This window comes from Cupressus sempervirens, chromosome 10, assembly GCF_028749045.1.
Source record: "Cupressus sempervirens isolate cs-2001-9-10 chromosome 10, ASM2874904v1, whole genome shotgun sequence".
Taxonomy (NCBI): Eukaryota; Viridiplantae; Streptophyta; class Pinopsida; order Cupressales; family Cupressaceae; genus Cupressus; species Cupressus sempervirens.
In genome coordinates, this window is record NC_143127.1 from 14,825,524 (window position 1) to 14,844,230 (window position 18,707).

At 33.4% G+C, this 18,707-nt stretch overlaps 1 protein-coding gene across 1 annotated transcript in view; it reads right to left on the bottom strand.

Moving 5' to 3' along the window:
- Positions 1 to 225: 225 nt before the first annotated feature.
- Positions 226 to 18,707, bottom strand: part of LOC149532333 (GTPase activating protein 1-like) — a 77,795-nt gene continuing 59,313 nt past the window's right edge. Inside the window, exon 4 of the mRNA XM_089805111.1 lies at positions 226 to 538. Within this exon, the coding sequence (XP_089661237.1) occupies positions 296 to 538 (243 nt within the window). The 3' untranslated portion in view covers positions 226 to 295. The remainder of the gene's footprint in view (positions 539 to 18,707) is intronic.

Genomic DNA, 18,707 nt, shown 5'->3' on the forward strand with positions numbered 1-18,707 from the left:
AAATTAAAATAATTATAGAAATGACATGTCCTCACATATGTACATGAGGAAAATAATATGACATGTCCTCACACTTGGACAAGAGTAAAAACTAGTTGTAAGGATCCTTGGAATATCCCTTATTTAATCCAACTAAGGAACAATTATTTTTCTAATACAAACCATGCATCTTTTTAACTAGATTTGGAATAATTTTTTTTTTTATCAAATAAATAATTCTATCCATTAGAATGTTGATATAATTCATTCATATGGAAAGGTTAAAATATTTATTTATTACACTATCAGATCAGATTTATACATTTATCCATATAAGCTCAATTTCAACTTGTCCACTTTTAACATTGTCCAACTTGAGATGGACCTTTTGTTTTATGTCCCCATTTTCAATGAAAATACAACTATCACTGACTTCCTTTTCTTCATTTTGGAGTTTTTGCTGTCGATAATTATCAACAAATTTTTTTAGAGGAGTAATATCCACTTTTATGTTTCCCATTGAATCATCTGATGTCAATGTGTCTTCATCCATGACTTCCTAAAATAAATTATACCAAAGAATTAAAACTAAAAGAGTAAAATTCAACAAAGTTATAAGGATAACAATATATTTTAGAGGGGTTAGAAAATAAAATTAAAGTGAAGATAAAAATAATATTTTTCAATCTTTAACTTTTTATTATTGAGAAAATTCATATAAGAAAAATAATAATTTAATGTCATGTATTACTCACTAAAAACTATGAAAATAGATTAATAGGATGAGAGTTCTATTATATTTTTATTATAAATATAGATTGATAGATAGGTGAAACATAATTAATATTTTGAATGATAAAATTTTGTATTCTAAGATTATAGAGATTGAGAACTCTTACAAATAGAAAAATTAAAAGATAAAAATGATACTTTTTAACAAAATATAATAGTTTTTAAAAGTAAAAGAATACTTTTATTAAGATAACTAGTAAAAAAGGGGTTTGACCCTTACAAAATTTCAATCGAAGGGCTATTAAGAGATAAACATCAAACTTTTAGTGCACTAATTGTTACAAGTCAATTATGTCAGAAAGGGTACTTAGCTAGTAGAAACATTAATCTTCCTTAAAAAGGTTGTGTATAGAAGAATAGACCATGATTGGCCACTTGGAGTACCAATGCCAAAACTAGTGCTAAAAATGCCATTGACAACATACAACTAACAAACCATGGAGTGGGACTTACACATAAGGGGATTTTGAAAGGGTTTACAAGACCACACATTAGGTAGAAGAATAATACCCATAACCATCCACTAAAAAGAAACATAATCCCAAAAGTGAATTCACTCTCCCTTTGTAAAACTCCTTCCTACCTTAATAGAAAAGGAACCTACCTCTATAAAAATAAAAAAGAAAGAGACCAAAAAAGAGGAGAGCCTACCATAAATCTATCCCTTTCTCAAGAAAAAAGTAAAAAAAGATCAAATAAAGTTACAAGGATCCTCTTTCATAAAGTAAATCTCCACCTCCACAAGGGACTCTCCCATCTCTATAGGAATAATGAAAGAGAAAGAGCTTAATAAATATTTTAATCCATCACTAAAGCTAACTAAAATGTCTTGAATTAATAGGGATGGTAATTGTAAGAATTTTTCTTAGGGTAAAACTCACTGAAGATCAAGGAACTCAAGCACAAACACAAGAATATACCAAAAGAGTATGATCAAAATAACAATATAGTATTCAATTCAATGTAAAAGTACATTAGGAGTGCCTGTATATAAAGGCCTTTGGAATGCTTCTAGAATGCCTAGGAATCAAAATATTGATAATTCTTACAACCAAGTACACGTCCACTAGAAGTGAATTATCCTCCATTAAGCACATGAGTAAGTGTGATGATAAGAGGATATACCTACAAAGGTGTAACATACAAAATTATGTTGTAGACACCATGTGCTAAAATAGGAGTGTAAATAACTATATTTTCTACATGGCAACTTATTTAATTATAAAAACTCCAGTGTTGTAGACACCATGTGTTGAATTAGAGTTGCTTACTTTTGTGTTGTCAACATGACAACTCATAAAAGTATGCAAACTCCTAAGTGCCTCACCTAAGAAATGAAATAATGCATTGACCTAAGTAAACTTAAGTAAAGTGTAAATAGTGAATATTTATTTACACCAATACCCCCCCTTAAGTGCAACTTAGGGGGATGCACTTAAGCTTATGAAAGCTAAGATGAAAAAATGCATAATGGGTCCCAACTACTAGGCCATGTTAGGTACTCATGAACAAATGTAATGCAATGAAATCTCTCATAAAGAAGAGAAAGAGGGAAAATATCATGAGAAAAACCCTCTCCCAAAAAGAGGGATGAAAAAAAGATGCATGAATGGATGGTGTATTCAAGACCCCCCATGTCAACATACATCAAGTATATGAAAAAGAGAATTATGAGAAGAACACAATCCCAAAAGAGGAAAAGGTCCCCACGAAAAGAGAGAAGAAGAAAGGAGACAAGGTACAACTAAGATGCTTCCCCAATGTATGGAAAGAATCTTGATGATCAATGATGCCTCTGAAACTTGGTCAACTATCCCTATGTTGATACTGATTGGTACCCCTTCCAATACTGTTGAAAAGAATAATGTTAGATCTAGCAAGGATGGATGTAGAACCTATCCCAAAGAACTATCTCCTTGAATGATAAAGAGACCTCCTACAACTTCTATAGATAGGGATCCACAATCATATCAATCTATAAAGATTGATCATGTAGAGAATGGACAAGAGGGTCAGAGTGGGCCCTCACAACAACTGAAGAAGGATTGTCATTATCAAAGAGAAGATGTATATCATCGATGATGTCTCCCAAATTTTCTACGTATGAATCTATAAGAAAACTTAAAATATCTTCTATGTAGTCATCCCTTAATACTAGAGCTGGAAGACAAGGTGTACCCTACTATTTTAATTTTCATGGGCCTATCACTATAGCAATTTATGCATGTGGAATGTGCTAATGCTATGACCTTGGAATATAACTATCAATAGGACCCCACATATATGAATCTGTTCAATCACTATCATTGCTGTCACTATCAGTTTCTACTGTGTACAAAGTGTGGAGAGGATTAGAGGATAAGCTAGGTGAACTTTCCTTAAAGTGAACATTTCTCTCTATAAAGATCTCATGAGTCTTAGGATCCATAAGTTTATATGCCTTAACACTATTTTTATATTTGATGAAAGTACAAGGCCTTGGTGGTGGTTCCTTGCAATCACTTGAAGATATGTTTTCCCATGCTGGACAACCAAAGACTCTGAAGTGCTTCACAACTAGTTTTCTACTGCACCATGCCTCAAAAGGAGTCTTCCCATTTAAGGCATTATGAGGAGACCTGTTAAGTATGTGAGTGGCACTACTTATAGCTTTAACTTCAAGTGTAGGATCAAGAGACTTGGCTTGTATCATGCAACTTTCCATTGACTTAAGAGTTTGTATCCTCAATGCTAAAACATCTATCTTGTGTGGACTGAATGCTAGTGGATTCTTGTAGAAGTTGAAAGCCAACTTTATAGCTCACCAAGATCACCTACATGAAAATAACCTATCAAAGGGAAACCAAAGAAGGAAGAGGTGGATCTTGGAAAAGCTAAATGGATTGGGGAGAAGATATTGCAAATAAAGAGAAATGTATTGCTATACAATATGCCTTGAAAATGAGTTATGAATTGAGAAAAACAATAAGAAAGCCCAAATAAAGGCCTCAAAGAAGCTTGTAGAACAAGTTGGAAAGTGCTAGAAGATAAGGTTGACGGCTAAGCATACGTCCACAAAAGGTGGAATATCCTTGATCAAGGTGAGGAGATAAGTATGATTTAAATAGGAACAAACTCCTGTGTTGTCAACAACTCCTAAACTACAACTAATAAATAAATGCATTAACCTAATTAAACTTAAGTAAAAGTGTAAATAATAATTATCTACTCTAACACCTCCCCTTAAGTGAAACTTAGGGGAATGCACTTAAGCTTACAACAGCTAAGATGAAATGCATAATGGGTCTTGACAACTAGGCCATGTTAGGTATCCATGTACAATGCAAAGAAATGCAACCTCTAAAAGTGGGAAAAGAGGGAAAACCTCATGGGAAAAACCCTCCCCCAAAAAGAGGTAAGAAAACCTAGTGAAGGACTGAGGAAGCCTCCAACTAGTAGAATCTTCTATTAAATAGGAACAAAGATTGATCATGAAGAGCATCACTAAAGCATGGAGAAGTTGCAAACTCTATCATAAAAAAGAAACTGCTGATCTAAAGAAGCTCCATGGAAGAAGAAGGCATGAACTGAGCATGTTTATATGGTAGATGATCCATCTCACCAAAATGCATAGGTAGCCAGCCATTGCAATCGCCTAGTATATAGGATCAAGTACTAAATATATAGCTCACACTATTGAACCATCAAACTAAGGAAGCATTAGAACAACAGAATAACCCCCCCTTAATGTAGATAGGGTGAGATGACAGACAACTGACAATGTGGTCCAAAATCCTCTATAGAAAGAACCAAGAATGATGAGAGAGTTGAAGAGGTACAAACACCTATAAAGGAATAGTCACCGACTCTACATGGGGCTAATGTCATGGAAGGGACACTCACTTGACAAAGGAAGAGGGAATAAAGATGGAAACAACTATCCCCCCATGGTGCTTTATAAAATAGTGCTAGTACAACTATCTGAAAACAACGTTCATGAACCCAAAAAGCAAGAATGATAGATTATCTTAGTGCATTTGCATAAAGATGCTTAGAAATGATATCAATAATGATTAAAAAGAGAAAAAAGCTGATACAAAATATAGTACAACCCAAAAAAAAAATCTCATGACATAGAAATGATCCTCAGACTTGGAACACCCAAGGTATCCACCATAGAGAAAAAATGCCAAAAACATGATAGAAAGAGCATGGGGTAGAATATGAAGGAAATGATAACATTTTTGAAAAGATGAAAAAACTAGCTTTCCAAAAATATAATGCTTTCAAAAAATGGAGATGGGATGCACAAGATAAGCTTTCCAAAGTGAAAAACAAAACTTTGGACTTTGATTGCAAAAATGAGCCACTAAACTACATCAAGACTATAAAATACCTACACCAATGTCTCCATCTCAAAACTAGATTTTTGGTGCTTCTTTTGGATTGGAAAAATACCTCCGTATGCTCAAGTTATGGCCAAAAAATGTGAGTAGGTCAAAAAAGGACTTGGAGTGCTAGTAGGAAGGTATTGATCTAGGGCTGACATCATGCTAACATCAGAAAGTCACACCATTAAATTTGATAGCTTCACAACTGTCATTGGCAAAAAAAGACTACCATGTGGTAGCCACATGGTAGCATGGCTAAAAAATTGCTAACATGGCAAGGGCCACATGGCAAGTTCCAGCGTGGTACTCACTGATTGTGCCATGCATTAATAGATTGGGGAGGTGGCAGAGACACATGCCAATAGTAGGTGGGCCACAAGTGGGTGGTGGTGGAGCATTCTTAGCTAGCTACAATGGCCATAGGGGTGGCAATGGTGGAGGCATCAGAGCGGTGGGTGGTGGTCGTAGAGTGGCACCTGTAGGTGGGTGGTAGGCTGGTGGTTCCACAATGCTACTACTGGTGGAGGTAGCCATTGAGTAGAGTGTGGGCGAGGCCATGGTGGCCACTAGGTAGCCTTGTGAAATTTAATTTTTAAATTTTTTTTGAGAAACTCATTTGTATAGTCCTCCCATGGGGCTAAATTTTTTTTCCAGATGCTATGAAAGCCAAAAATGGAAAATTTCATGTGAAACCTCACTGTAACGGGCCTTCTAAACTCAATGGAAGCATGCTTTTAGGCCCAAAGTGCTCCAAAAAAATCCTCTTCTCCTAAATTGAAGAAAAAAATCACAAACAAACTAGGGTTTGTGTCTCCGAATTGTGGCTTCAAAAATCCTTCAGCCTGGAAGCAACAGGGAGGCTCTAATACCATGTAGAAGTTGATGAAAGTCAACTTTATAGCTCACCAAGATCACTTGCATTGAAATAACCTATATAGGGAAACTGAAGAAGGAAGAGGTGGAGCTTGGAAAAACTAAGCAGACTAAGAGAGAAGATATTGCAAACAAAGAAAAAAGTATTGCTATACCATATGCCTTGAAAATGAGTTATGAGTTGAGAAGTACAATGAGAGAGCCCAAATATAAAGGCCTCAAGGAAGCTTGTAGAACAAGCTGGAAAGTTCTAGAAGATAAGGTTGACAACTATGCATACATCCACAAAAGGTGGAATATCCTCGATCAAGGTGAGGAGATAAGTATGACTTGAATAGGAACAAACTCTCGTGTTGTCAAAAACTCCTCGACTACAACTCATAAATAAATACATTAACCTAAGTAAACCTAAGTAAAATAATAAATAATAATTATTTACTCTTACAATTCTAAAGATCAATACCCTCAAGTTTGCAAAAGTCTTTAAGTCTTGTGTTCACATATCTACTTTCATTGTCCATCCAAAGAACCTTGATGGATTTTCTTGATTTCTTTTCAACATAGCTCTTGAAGGCTAGAAACTTGTCAAACACTTCATTCTTGTGATCAAGAAAGTAGACCCATGTATAGCATGAAAAGTCATCAATAAAGGTGAGTACATAGAGACCCTTGCTAATTGATGTCATTGTAAAAGGACCTGCTAGAACCATGTGAACTAATTGAAGAACAACTAGTGCTCTTGAAGACTTCCTTTTATCAAACTTCTCCTCTAGATGCATATCCACTAAACAAGATAAAAAATCACCCTTAGAAAAGTTGATTGTAGGTAGACCTTTGACCATATTGTTGGAGCAAAGTTGATGAAGGTAGTGGAAGGAAAGATGTCCATACCGCTGATGTCATAATGTACTTTGTGAATGAGGATGAGTAACAAGGTATGTGAAGGAGAATTAGGCACAAAGTGAGAAAAAGAATAAAGCCTTGTGTGATGATTTAATTTACCCACTATAATCATTGAATCATCTTTGAGATTACGCACCATTACTAAATCTGGAAGGAACTCAACTTTATTGTCATCTCCAAAGTGACTGATTTGGTAGATTGAGAGGAGATTAGAGCTAAGGTTGGGAACATAGAGAACTTCTTTGAACTCCCCATTTTCCATCTCGACTTGTCCTTCCCTTGAACTTCCAATTTTGTATCATCTCCTACAAAGATGTGTGGTACCTTAGATTGCTTCAATGAAGAAAAGTCTCCTTTTGAAGAACCCATATGATACAAGGCACCTAAGTCAAGAATCCATTCTACTAAAGAACTTGAACCAGCCATAAATTCTTGTCCTTTTCCCTTTGAAGTGGGTGGAGTTGAGTCCTTGGAAGCATTTGGCACATTGATTTTTTTCTTCTTGAGTAGGTTTTCCAACTCATCGATTCTCTTAGTCTTGCAATGATGCTCATCATGATTCAGTTTCTTACAATATGCACAAAAAAAATTGTCTTTCTTGTCATTGTTTCCCTGCTTGTTGGAAGAAGAATTACCTTGTTATAAGGAGGTAGATTGTTGTGTCTCAGATTGAGATTTTTGCTTTCACTACTTTTTCTTACTATTTGTAGAACTTTTCCCACTTTGGTTTGATTGGTTCTCATTGCCAGCCACCAATTCCATGGTCTTTGATGACTTGAGAAGACCCATATCTATCAACTTGGATTTTTCCTTCATCAAAATTTATGTAAATGCATCAAATGTAGGCTTTGTGAAAGCACTTCCCATGGTAAAACTATGAGTGTTGTAACTCGACACAAAAGATGAATACTCTAAAGGTAGCCTCTTCAAGATGTGATGAATCAATTCATCATCCTTCATGGGATTACCACAATCTTTAAGTAGTACTCTTAATTCATTGCCTTTTTCGATATAATATTGAATTGTGTCAAAATTCTTAGGATCCAAGAGATGGAGATCATCCTCAATCTAGTATCCCTTTTCCTTATCCACCTTACCATAAACCCCTTCAAGTTTGTCCCAAGCAGGCTTGGCTTCCTTGAAGCTAGAAATTTGAAAGAAGAGATCTCTATGTACACAACTCTTAATAATTCCTAAAGCCTGATTGTCTTTAATTTGCCAATCAACTAGTGTTGTAGCATCAGTGGGTTTTACAATTTTACCATCAACATATAGACTTAAACCTTTTCCCATTAATCTACTCTATACAATATGTTTCCATCTAGTATAATTGTGTGAAGTTAGAAGTGGAGTTTTAGTTGAACCCATGATGCAAAAAATAAAAAAGAGCACAAAAGAGAGAAACAAGAACACAAGAGACACCCCCCAATTCACTCAATCAAAAGACCCCCCAAAAAAGATGTTGTTGGCACTTTATATGGAGTGCATTTACAATAAGCCACTTGTCAAAATGTACAAAGTGGACTTCTAATTTTTCTATTTACAACTATGTTTTGAGGCTCAAATATGTCATTAAGCACTATAGCTCAGATGTACAACAATTTTGAAAAGTAATCAAAGAAATACAATGTAGAAAAGGCCCTAAGTCTAAAAGTGACATTTTTATCCGTACAAGCCTATAATTTGATTGCAAATTTGAAAAGTAGATGAAAAATTAACACTTTAAAAAAATGGAACCTAAAAATGTGTCTAGATGACCTTATACGGAGCGTCTCAAGTTGTAAAATATAGGATTGGATAGGTACAGTCACCAAAAATGTAATTTTTGAAAAATTTGTGTGGAAAAACTAGAAAAGAATAACACCACTAAAAATTTCAAGAAATTCTACCCAATATAAAAAAATGCACTTGATTTGGAGTCTGGATAACTGAGTTATGGCCTCCCAAAGTTGGACTGTCAAATCAAAACTAAATCTGTAGAGGGGTCCGGGCAACAAATTGTGAGGTTAAATTTGACGATCAAATGACTATAATAGTAGTTCAAATTTTCCTCCCGATGATGGTCAAACAACCATTAAATTTAAGACAATGTCTAGTTGACATCAGCAAGAAAAGTCTACCAGTTGACATGGCACGGCCATATGCTGACATGGCAACTATATAGAAAATACATGTGTTTGCATAGTAGGCTATTGTATTGTATGATTTGTTGAGTCATGGTGCAAGGTGGAAATATCCTAGGCTGACGTGTGGTAGCTTTGTTAGTAGTCTAGGTGGCAGCCTGTTTCCATGTCAGACTACCCTATAGGAGCCATGTAAAGCTGACTATTCAAAGATGATGTTGTGTGGTACGATTAGAGAGCATTAGATGGCTAGTGATGGGAAGGCCAACGATGGAGGTAGATAATGCAGTGGTGGAAGAAAATTATTTTTCGTGTCAGAAACACTACGGAGGGTCAGTGATTAGAAGCTTGGTGCTTAGAGTTTTTTCGGTAGGGATGTCACTACTACTAGGGGCTAGAAAATGGTGATTGATGTCAAAATAGGGCTGCAATATCATGGGTAAAATCCCACATGCACACAGTGTAGAGACTCTATGGTGTTTTTAAAGAAGAACCCACAAACTTCAAACAAAAAACATTGTCACCGATGGTAAGTTGTGTGTCTGCCAGGGTCTGTCGAATTTGGTCGTAGTTTGCCAAAAATTGATGCTGGTTTATGTGATGACTACATGCCAGAAATGATGATTGTGTTTAGTAATGGTATAATGGAATATATTCTAAAACATGGAGATATTTAAAGGAGATATTTTTCCCACCAAATATCTTGCAAGGGACGGGGTTTCACTACCCAGTCGCTGCAATTTTTTTTCTCTACAGGAACTACTCGCCAAATTTTTTGAAAATCCCTCCATAAATTGTTGAAAAATACTAAAGAAAATGTAGAGAAAAATATCTATTTGAAACTTAAATTTGTATATCTAAAAGGCAATCATACTAGAATTGCAAATCAAGCTTTCAAGTCAATTTGCAAAAAAAATTTGCTTTAAATTTGACTATAGACTAGGGTAGGTGAATTTATAGGCAATTTTCACTAAATTGACATTCTGGATGCAATGATGAGGTCTGTTTTGGCTCTAGACGCTCCCAATGACTGTGATACTCTAGATCTTGGTCGATGTGCTAAAGCAAGAATTATCTCAAACAACTATATGAAGAGAAATTCCTTAAGCTCTAATACCATGTAAGGATTTTCCTTAGGGTAAAATTCAGCCAAGATCAAGGAACTCAAGCACAAGCACAAGAATAGACCAAAAGAGTATGATCAGGATAAAAATATAGTATTCAATTAAATGTAAAAGTACAGAAGGAGTGCATGTATATAAAGGCCTCTAGAATGCTTCTAGAATGCTTAGGAATTAGCATACTGGTAAGTCTTACAACCAAGCACATGTCCACTAGAAGTGGATTATCCTCCATTAAGCAGAAGAGTAAGTGTGATGAAGAGAGGATAACCCTACAAAGGTGTAGCATGCAAAATTATGTTGTAGACACCATGTGCTAAAATAGGAGTGCAAATAATTGTGTTGTCTACATGATAACTCAATTAATTATGTAAACTCTAGTGTCGTAGACACCACATACTAAATTAGAGTTTCTTACTTCTATGTTGTCAACATTACAACTCATAAAAGTATGCAAAACCCTAAGTGTCTCACCTAAGAAATAAAATAATGCATTGACCTAAGTAAACTTAAGTAAATTATAAATAGTGAATATTTATTTACACCAATAGTAATAGCCCCAAAGTATGCATCAATCCTTAACCAAAGAACATGAAGCTCTATTAAAACTTATCAATAGATGACTAACCATCAAAAAAACAAAAAAAAAAACTACTATCCATATTAGAAAAAATAGATCATCCAAATTAAAAGACAAAAATAAATAAATACAAAGCCTTGACATTCTAAAAAGGCATCATCACTAATATAACAACAACATGAGCTAGAAACAAAACCCCATAGGTCTTATGTAAAATATCTACTATAGTCCATCACACCTCTAGTCCCAAAAATATTATGTCTCACCATGAGACATTTCTAAACAAAGAAAAATCTCACAAATTAGAACATAATCCCAATGTATTCCTAGAAAGGAGAGTGTCCAACATAGGAAGACAAAGTTTCTTATAGAGGAAGAGTAGAAAAAATATTGAGATACATCCCTCATAATTGTCACATCTTTGACCCAATGTATCTAAGACAAACACCACAACCTCAAAGGCCCAAATAATATTATTACAAATGGCTCCAAAATTGCCTAAAGTAGAGCCTTAAAAAAATAAAGTTATTTTTATAACAATAGCACCAAACCCCACCAACTGTAAAATTAAAGAAAAGGAATAGGTCCAACTAATGCCCATTAAGAAAATCCAAGGAAAAATGAAAAAGGAGAGGAAACAGATAAGTAGAAATGACTAAAACCCAATTATAAAGTGAAACTTTCATGGAATTCTCCCTTCTCAACATTTGAATGAGGAGCATGAACTGCTTCACAATAGAAAAAAGATAGAGCATCTTCTCTAAACTATCTCACACAAAATGAGTCCACACCTTCTATCCAAATGACCAAAATTCCACATCTAAACTAATTGTTCCAAGTATATGATACTTTGAAGAAACATCAACATTCTTATAACAATCAATGAGACCATAAGGAAATCTCAATCTAAATATAAACCATATAAAATTGTTAGCCATTAGTCAAGAAAATGATACAAAAATTTGTAGGAGATCTTTGCATATACAAGGAGTTAGGGGCCAATAAAGGTCATTGCAAATATTCTTCCCTCACCACACACTATAACTCTTCCTTGTGCAACCATAAAAATTGAGAAAAGGAAAAAGAAAGATGGGACAATATCTCATTCTCTATACAAATCCTCATAGTTGATCTTGTCATCGAACCATAACTATCGCACTATGGAAACTACCTAGCTAAAGCTCTAGAATAGGAAAATCCACATTGGAGTAAAGAAAGATCTACATCAAGCCAAAATAAGTCATCATTTCCAAACATAATAAAAATAGTCCATCCAAGGAATCCATAGGAACAAAGTCATACACTACATTATATTTTGCAAATATATATCCATAAAAATGGTAATTAGAGAAAAAAATAACCTCTAGGGATAAAAAAAAAAAAGACTGTGATAGGAAATTAACATCTAATCACAAGAAATCAAGAACTCATAAAAATGAAAATATATTAGAAAAAGGATTTAAATCCAAATTAGCAATAGAGGCCAAATAGAAACCCCTAAACTCACAAACCCACAAAATAATTAGTGCAGGTCTAATGTAAAAGGACAAAAAAAATGAACAACATAGAAAAAGTGTTTTGCATCTAGTTTCTATTATAATCCTCAAAAGACTATGTATATTTTTCTCTATGGTATTATTAATCATACCAAGAGAATATGTATATTAATCATAATCACAAGATTTATTGTGGGACACTTTATCATTTGATGTAGCCACATATAGAGGAACCTTGAAGATATTTGTCCAAGCATAAAACAAGATTAAACACAATGATATGACAACAAGGAAGAGAGAACAATGCTAGATCCATCTTTATTAAATAGGAAATCAAAATACATTATGTTGGATGTAGCTTTTCTTGATTTCTTAGAAAATATAGAGATTGATATGAATCCAATCTTCTTACTATTCTACTTATCATCTAAACTACTATTTCTACTAATTATCCTTTAGAGATGTATTGCATTACATATATATAGGCATTATGACACATAAGTCATCCTTAAGGCCCATTGAATTCCCCAAGAATAGATAACATATTATAATAATAGGCCCAATTACAAATTATAAGGAAATCAAGACATAAACCATTTGAGATCCTATGGTCCTACATTTAGGCTCTCACACAATTCAAGAACATAGTCACATGTGCTACCAAATATCACAATCTATACATCTCCATTATAAATCCAAATTCCATGATTAGATCTAAGAATAAATAAGAGTCCATTTCTTGAGAGAAAATGAATCATAACTCAAGAAAAATAGATCCAAATAAGATATGAATCTAGAAACATGATCCAAGATAGGTCTCTTTAATATAATTCAATAATCACAAATGCTAGCTCAAAGATATAAAGAACTACTAGATTGATCACCTTTTTAGCATGAAGCAACACTAAGAGGCGGGGGGGTTGAACATGTATTGTAATACTTTTAAACCAATTCAACACTTTATAAATTAAGCATAAACATCCATAGACCACAATTCATAAAAGTGAAATCATACATTAAAAGAGAGCTTGTAAAACTATGATTTTTTCTCAAAAAAATCATGGCCAAGAGCAAACCATGGTGGATATTTACCCCACAAGATGATGCACTAATAAAAAAATATACATATTAGGAGATTTCATTTTGCTAGGAGTTTTAACATAGAATTTAGTACATTGGCCCCTAATAAAGGACAAGACCTTGTTAGAGGTTTACAAATCTAGTAGGACTCAATAAAAAAAAGGGAGTCCACTTTCTTGAGTGTGAAGGTTAAATTCAATTTCTAGGCTTATTTTCTAATTACAATGAAAATATTACAACAAAGGTGAACTATACATAACATCAAAATGTTTGGTTAGTCCCACTATAGCTTGAATATACTATGATGTAACATTAAGACTTGCACATAATATCATATATCTCATACATCACTTTCATCATGCTTGCATACCAAATAACTACATGAATCATGGTCTACTATTGTTGGTAGGAAGGAGAAATGCCTCAAAAGATAGGGGAGAGAAAAACTAGGAACTTAAATCATACAATTAGAATCAACCAAATGTTTCTTGACTACAATTTTTTTTGGGTTCTTGGAATATGACTCTTGAAGTATAGAAACACTAAGTAAGGAACAACTTCCTTAATTGTAAAAGCTTAGCCAATTAGGTGTTCAAGGAAAAGTGTTAATCTAAAATCTATGCTCTTGCTAGATGAAGAAAACCTAGAAGTTTCATAAGTGTGGAAAAAAGTACACCCTATAATTTTTTTTTGGGTTTTGTAGAAGTTGAATCCTCTCTTAGCTCTTGGGAAAGAAGGAAAAAAATTAGACAAAAACTAAGGCGAGGCTATAATATTTTGAAACCCTTTGAGATCCCATTAAATGATATTAAAAATGCTAGCTCTAAAAATGAACAAAGAATGTCATAAACACTTCATTATTTAGAAGAGAATGCAATGGAAAGATCCTTGACATTGCAAGTGAAGGTATTCATATCTTGTCATGAGAAAAATATATCAAGGATCATGGGGATGTTGGATAAAATTGATTAATTGTGTATTGTCTTTGATGTTACAAAAATGTCATAATCACTATTAGTCAATATATGCTGAGCTCACTCAGGCAATGAAGATAGTTTTCTGTGTCTACCAAGTGTTCCCATGTTTGCCTAGTTCAAAAGGCAGTCTCTATCGAGTTCACTTGGGCGTTAAATGAAAAGATGCAAATAGTAAGTGTCAACCAAGCTCACTTGGTTAATGAAGAAAAGTTGGATGGAACCAATGCTAACCATGCTCACTTGGTTGCCAAAGGATTTTTGTGAGTTTGCAATGTTAACCATGCTTCTATTGGTTAACAAAGGAAATTGCTTTTGAGTTAGCTTCTATTGAGTTGGGTTGCCTAACAAAGGATTTTCTTATTTTGGCATATTAAGCTTAATTGATTTATCTATTGATTCTAGCTGACTCATGTGATGAATATTATTTATTCTAAGATGTATTTGAGTTGACTTGACAAAGCAGAAGATATAAGACAAAGTGGAAGATATAAGTATAAGGTCAAGTTGTAATTTCAAAGTTTGCAATACATGAAGATGTTATTGAGGATTTAGTGATGTGATGTGGAAGGGAATTTGAAGGATAAGTAAAATATCCTTGTGGAGTAGCAAAGCTATATTTGAATTAGGAAGGATAAAGTACAAGTGAGAAAAAAGATCTATAATTATCAAATTAGTTGCATTGAAATTAGGTCATCTCATTGTTACTTTCTAACCATTGTAGTAGTGATCTAAATCTCTTAATAGAGTTGGCTTAACAACTATTTGCAAATCCTCTAACAAGGTGGCAATTCTATTGAATTGTCTAAAGACCTCTAACAAGGCCACTCCTAATAGGATGATTAAATCCTCTAACATGATCACACTTAATAGTGTGTTTTGTAACCTTAAACATTGTTAGCTCCTAACAAGGCTCACTTCAAAAGAGTGAAAATAGTAACTAGTTCTAATTTGTGGTTTTTCCCAAATTGGGTTTCCATGTTAAATCCTAGTGCCAAATGTGTTCATGTTATATATTTGCAACTTAGTTAAAGTAATGATAATCATAGACAACATCTAAAATTTTTATATGTTAAACATTTATCTAGCTAATTTAGTTATTACCAAGTTACAACATTTTATGTGTGTTTATCGAGCTTCAACAATATTCAATTTTTAGTTTGTATTTCTTGTACTAACATCTAAGGGATCTGGGATTTATTTTGGAAGTAATTGATTCATTCCTCCCCTCTTAGTTACTCCTCTTACATTTCCACTAATTGGTATCAAAGATTTTTGTGCTTACAGAGAACGTTTTAAGGACCTAAGCTAAAGATCAGGATATCTTACAAAACAGAGATTCCCAAGCTAAACAAAGACAATTTTGCAACATGACAAGGACTTATAAGGTTACATATGGCTACCATCAATGATTCAAGTTGCAAATATCTTGATGCTGAATACATAACTCCCATTAGAACATTATTAGTTGAAGATATTGCTAAAAAGAAGAATCATAATATCATGATGATTGATATTGCATCTGCTCTCAGGTTATGCCAAATTTGATGAGGTAAAGGTTTCCAAAATTTCTCATGCAATGTGGATCAAACTAAAATATATCTATGGAGGAGATGACAATGTAAGAAGAGACAAAGTAGAAAGTCTTAGAGGAAAATTTGATCAAATGAGAATGAGAGAAGATGAAAACATTACAAAATATGTGGAAAGAATCAAGGCCAGTGTAAGTGCAATCAAAGCATCTAGAGTAGACATTAAGGAGAAAACTATTTTAAGTAAAGTACTTAGAACTCTTCTTCCTATTTATGCAATTAGAGTTTTTGATATTCAAGAAATGGGATGTGATCCAAATAACAAATTAGGCTTGGGTGCTCTAATAGGAAGACTTATAGCTTTTGAACTAGACAACTATGGTAACTATGTTCCTGCTTCAAAGAATATTGAATCTACATTTAAAGCTAAACTCACTCAAAGAAAAGGGTAAGAAATCAAATTCCAGTCAATCAAGAAGTGAAGAAGAAGGAATATCAAAAGAAATCTTAGGTAGTGATCTTGAAGTTGTTGAAGCCCTAGTTGCAAGGAAGTATTCCAAAGGAAGAGGAAAGTATAAAGGTAGAGTTCCTCTGATCTACTTTTCTTATAAAGAAGTTGGTCACATTACTGTTAAGTGTCCAAATAAGGAAATCAAGGATGAGAAGAAAAGTAGTAAGCATAACGACAAGAAGGACTAAAAGAACTACAAGGATAAAGATAAGAAATCTTATTTTATAGATAAAGATTCTAATAACAATGAAGATGAAATGGTATATATTACTGTGAAAGATGAACCTGATGATTAAGGAGATAAGATGACACTTATCTCTCATTTTAGCAAAAATGATATATGGATTATTAATAGTGGCTTCTCACATCATATGACTAGAGACAAAACAAAATTTGAGCACATGGAATATTATGATGGAGGTAGTGTGAGATTTGGAAACAATGAACCTTATAACATAAAAGGAAAAGGATGTATTTCATTGACTACAAAACTTATATGTGACAATGCTTATTGGTTTAAAGGAGTAAAGCATAATCTATTGAGTGTGGCACAATTGAGTAACATTGGATTCAAGGTAGAATTCATGAATGGACAAGCCAAACTACTAGATGGAAAAGGAAATCTAGTTAGATCTAGGAATCAAACAAAAGGTAATTATTTTATCTTGATCTCAGTGATTGTTCATGTTTTATTGCTCAAGTAGAGGAATGTTGGTTATGACACAAAAGGTTATGTCATGTGAACTTTGATAATTTGGTTAAGATAAGCAAACACAAAAGAGTAAGAGGTATTCCTAGTTTAAAGAAGCCTGGCATGGGTCTATGCAAGAATTACCAAATTGGTAAGATGGGAAAGACTAGCTTCAAAAGGAAAAACTATCAATCCAAAGAAGTCCTAGAAATTGTTCATACAAACTTATGTGGACCTATTTGAATAGAGAGTTATAGTGGAGAAAATTTTTTCATTATTTTTGTTGATGACTATTCTAGAATGATGACAATAATGTATCTAAAAGAAAAACCAGAAGCCTTTCAAAAATTCAAGTTGTATCTGGAAATGGTGGAAAAGGAAACTAGAAAAAGGTTGAAATGCTTAAGATCAAATACAGGCAGTGAATTCATCTCTAATGAATTCAATAATTTTTGCATTGAAAGAGAAATCAAAAAACAAGTATCAGCCCTTGGTACACCACAATATAATGGTATAGCTGAAAGAAGAAACAGATCTATCATGATTCAAAAGAAGGTTGTTCTCAAATACTGGAAGGAAGCTATCAACACTGTAGTTCATATTTTGACTAGATTTTAGTTGAAGAAAGATTCAAACAAAACACATTATCAGCTATGGTATGGCTACAAATCTAATGTAAGTTACTTGAAAGTATTTGATATCAAATGTTATGTATTGAAAGAATTTAGAAAAGGAAAATTTGATTTAAAAGGTGATGAAGGCATATTTCTAGGATACTCCTATAAAAGTAAAGAATACAAATGTTTGAATTTGTCTACTCAAAATTATAGAAAGTGCACATGTTAGAATTGATGAGTTTGCATAAAAGAGTGAAGAAGAAAGTAAGAAAGAACTAGAAGATTATAGAAGATTTGTTTACTATGAACTTGATACCCTACCAAATCTATTTGAAAGAGAGGTAGCTTCACCTCTCGAGTTTGTTGGTGTTTAAAAACTAGTGAACAACAAAACATTCAACACCAAATTGATATTACTCACATAACCTAAGGATTAGCTAAATCCTATTAATAATTATATTTGTACACCAATTAGACCCAACTTCAACAAAACCAAGGGTGGTTTTCTACTCTTTAGGCTTTACAAAATTAGGGCGGGTATACCTAGGGATGATTCAAGACTGGAAGCTACTGTATGTGAATTATTTTAGTTTCATTATGATTCTCATCTCACATCCTAAAATGCATGCATGATTCTAACATTTTGAATAAACACATCCCATATAATAGATTTGGTCAAATTTCTTCTATAGATTTGCAAGTGTTCCCAGCAATAGTGGCTAACTAAGGCTAAAACATTCCATGCAAACAAGTGCTAACCATCATTTAAAATCTTTAAGAAATGTAAATTAAAGCTGATTGTGATTTTAGATTTGATGCTTCTTCATAGTATACCTATTTGCAGATTGAATAAACTTTGATCAATGCCTATTCCATTGGGATTCAGAGTCTACTCCAATTTATGGATCTAATTTGTTGCTTTACAACAAATATGATCAAAAATTCTTACTGAAATTCATTCTTATAGACATCCTTTCTATCACCATGACAATCCCATCAAATTCATCAAAAAGCATTTACTTAATTCATCAAATTAATAGTAGTAATGAATTGACATGCAACCTA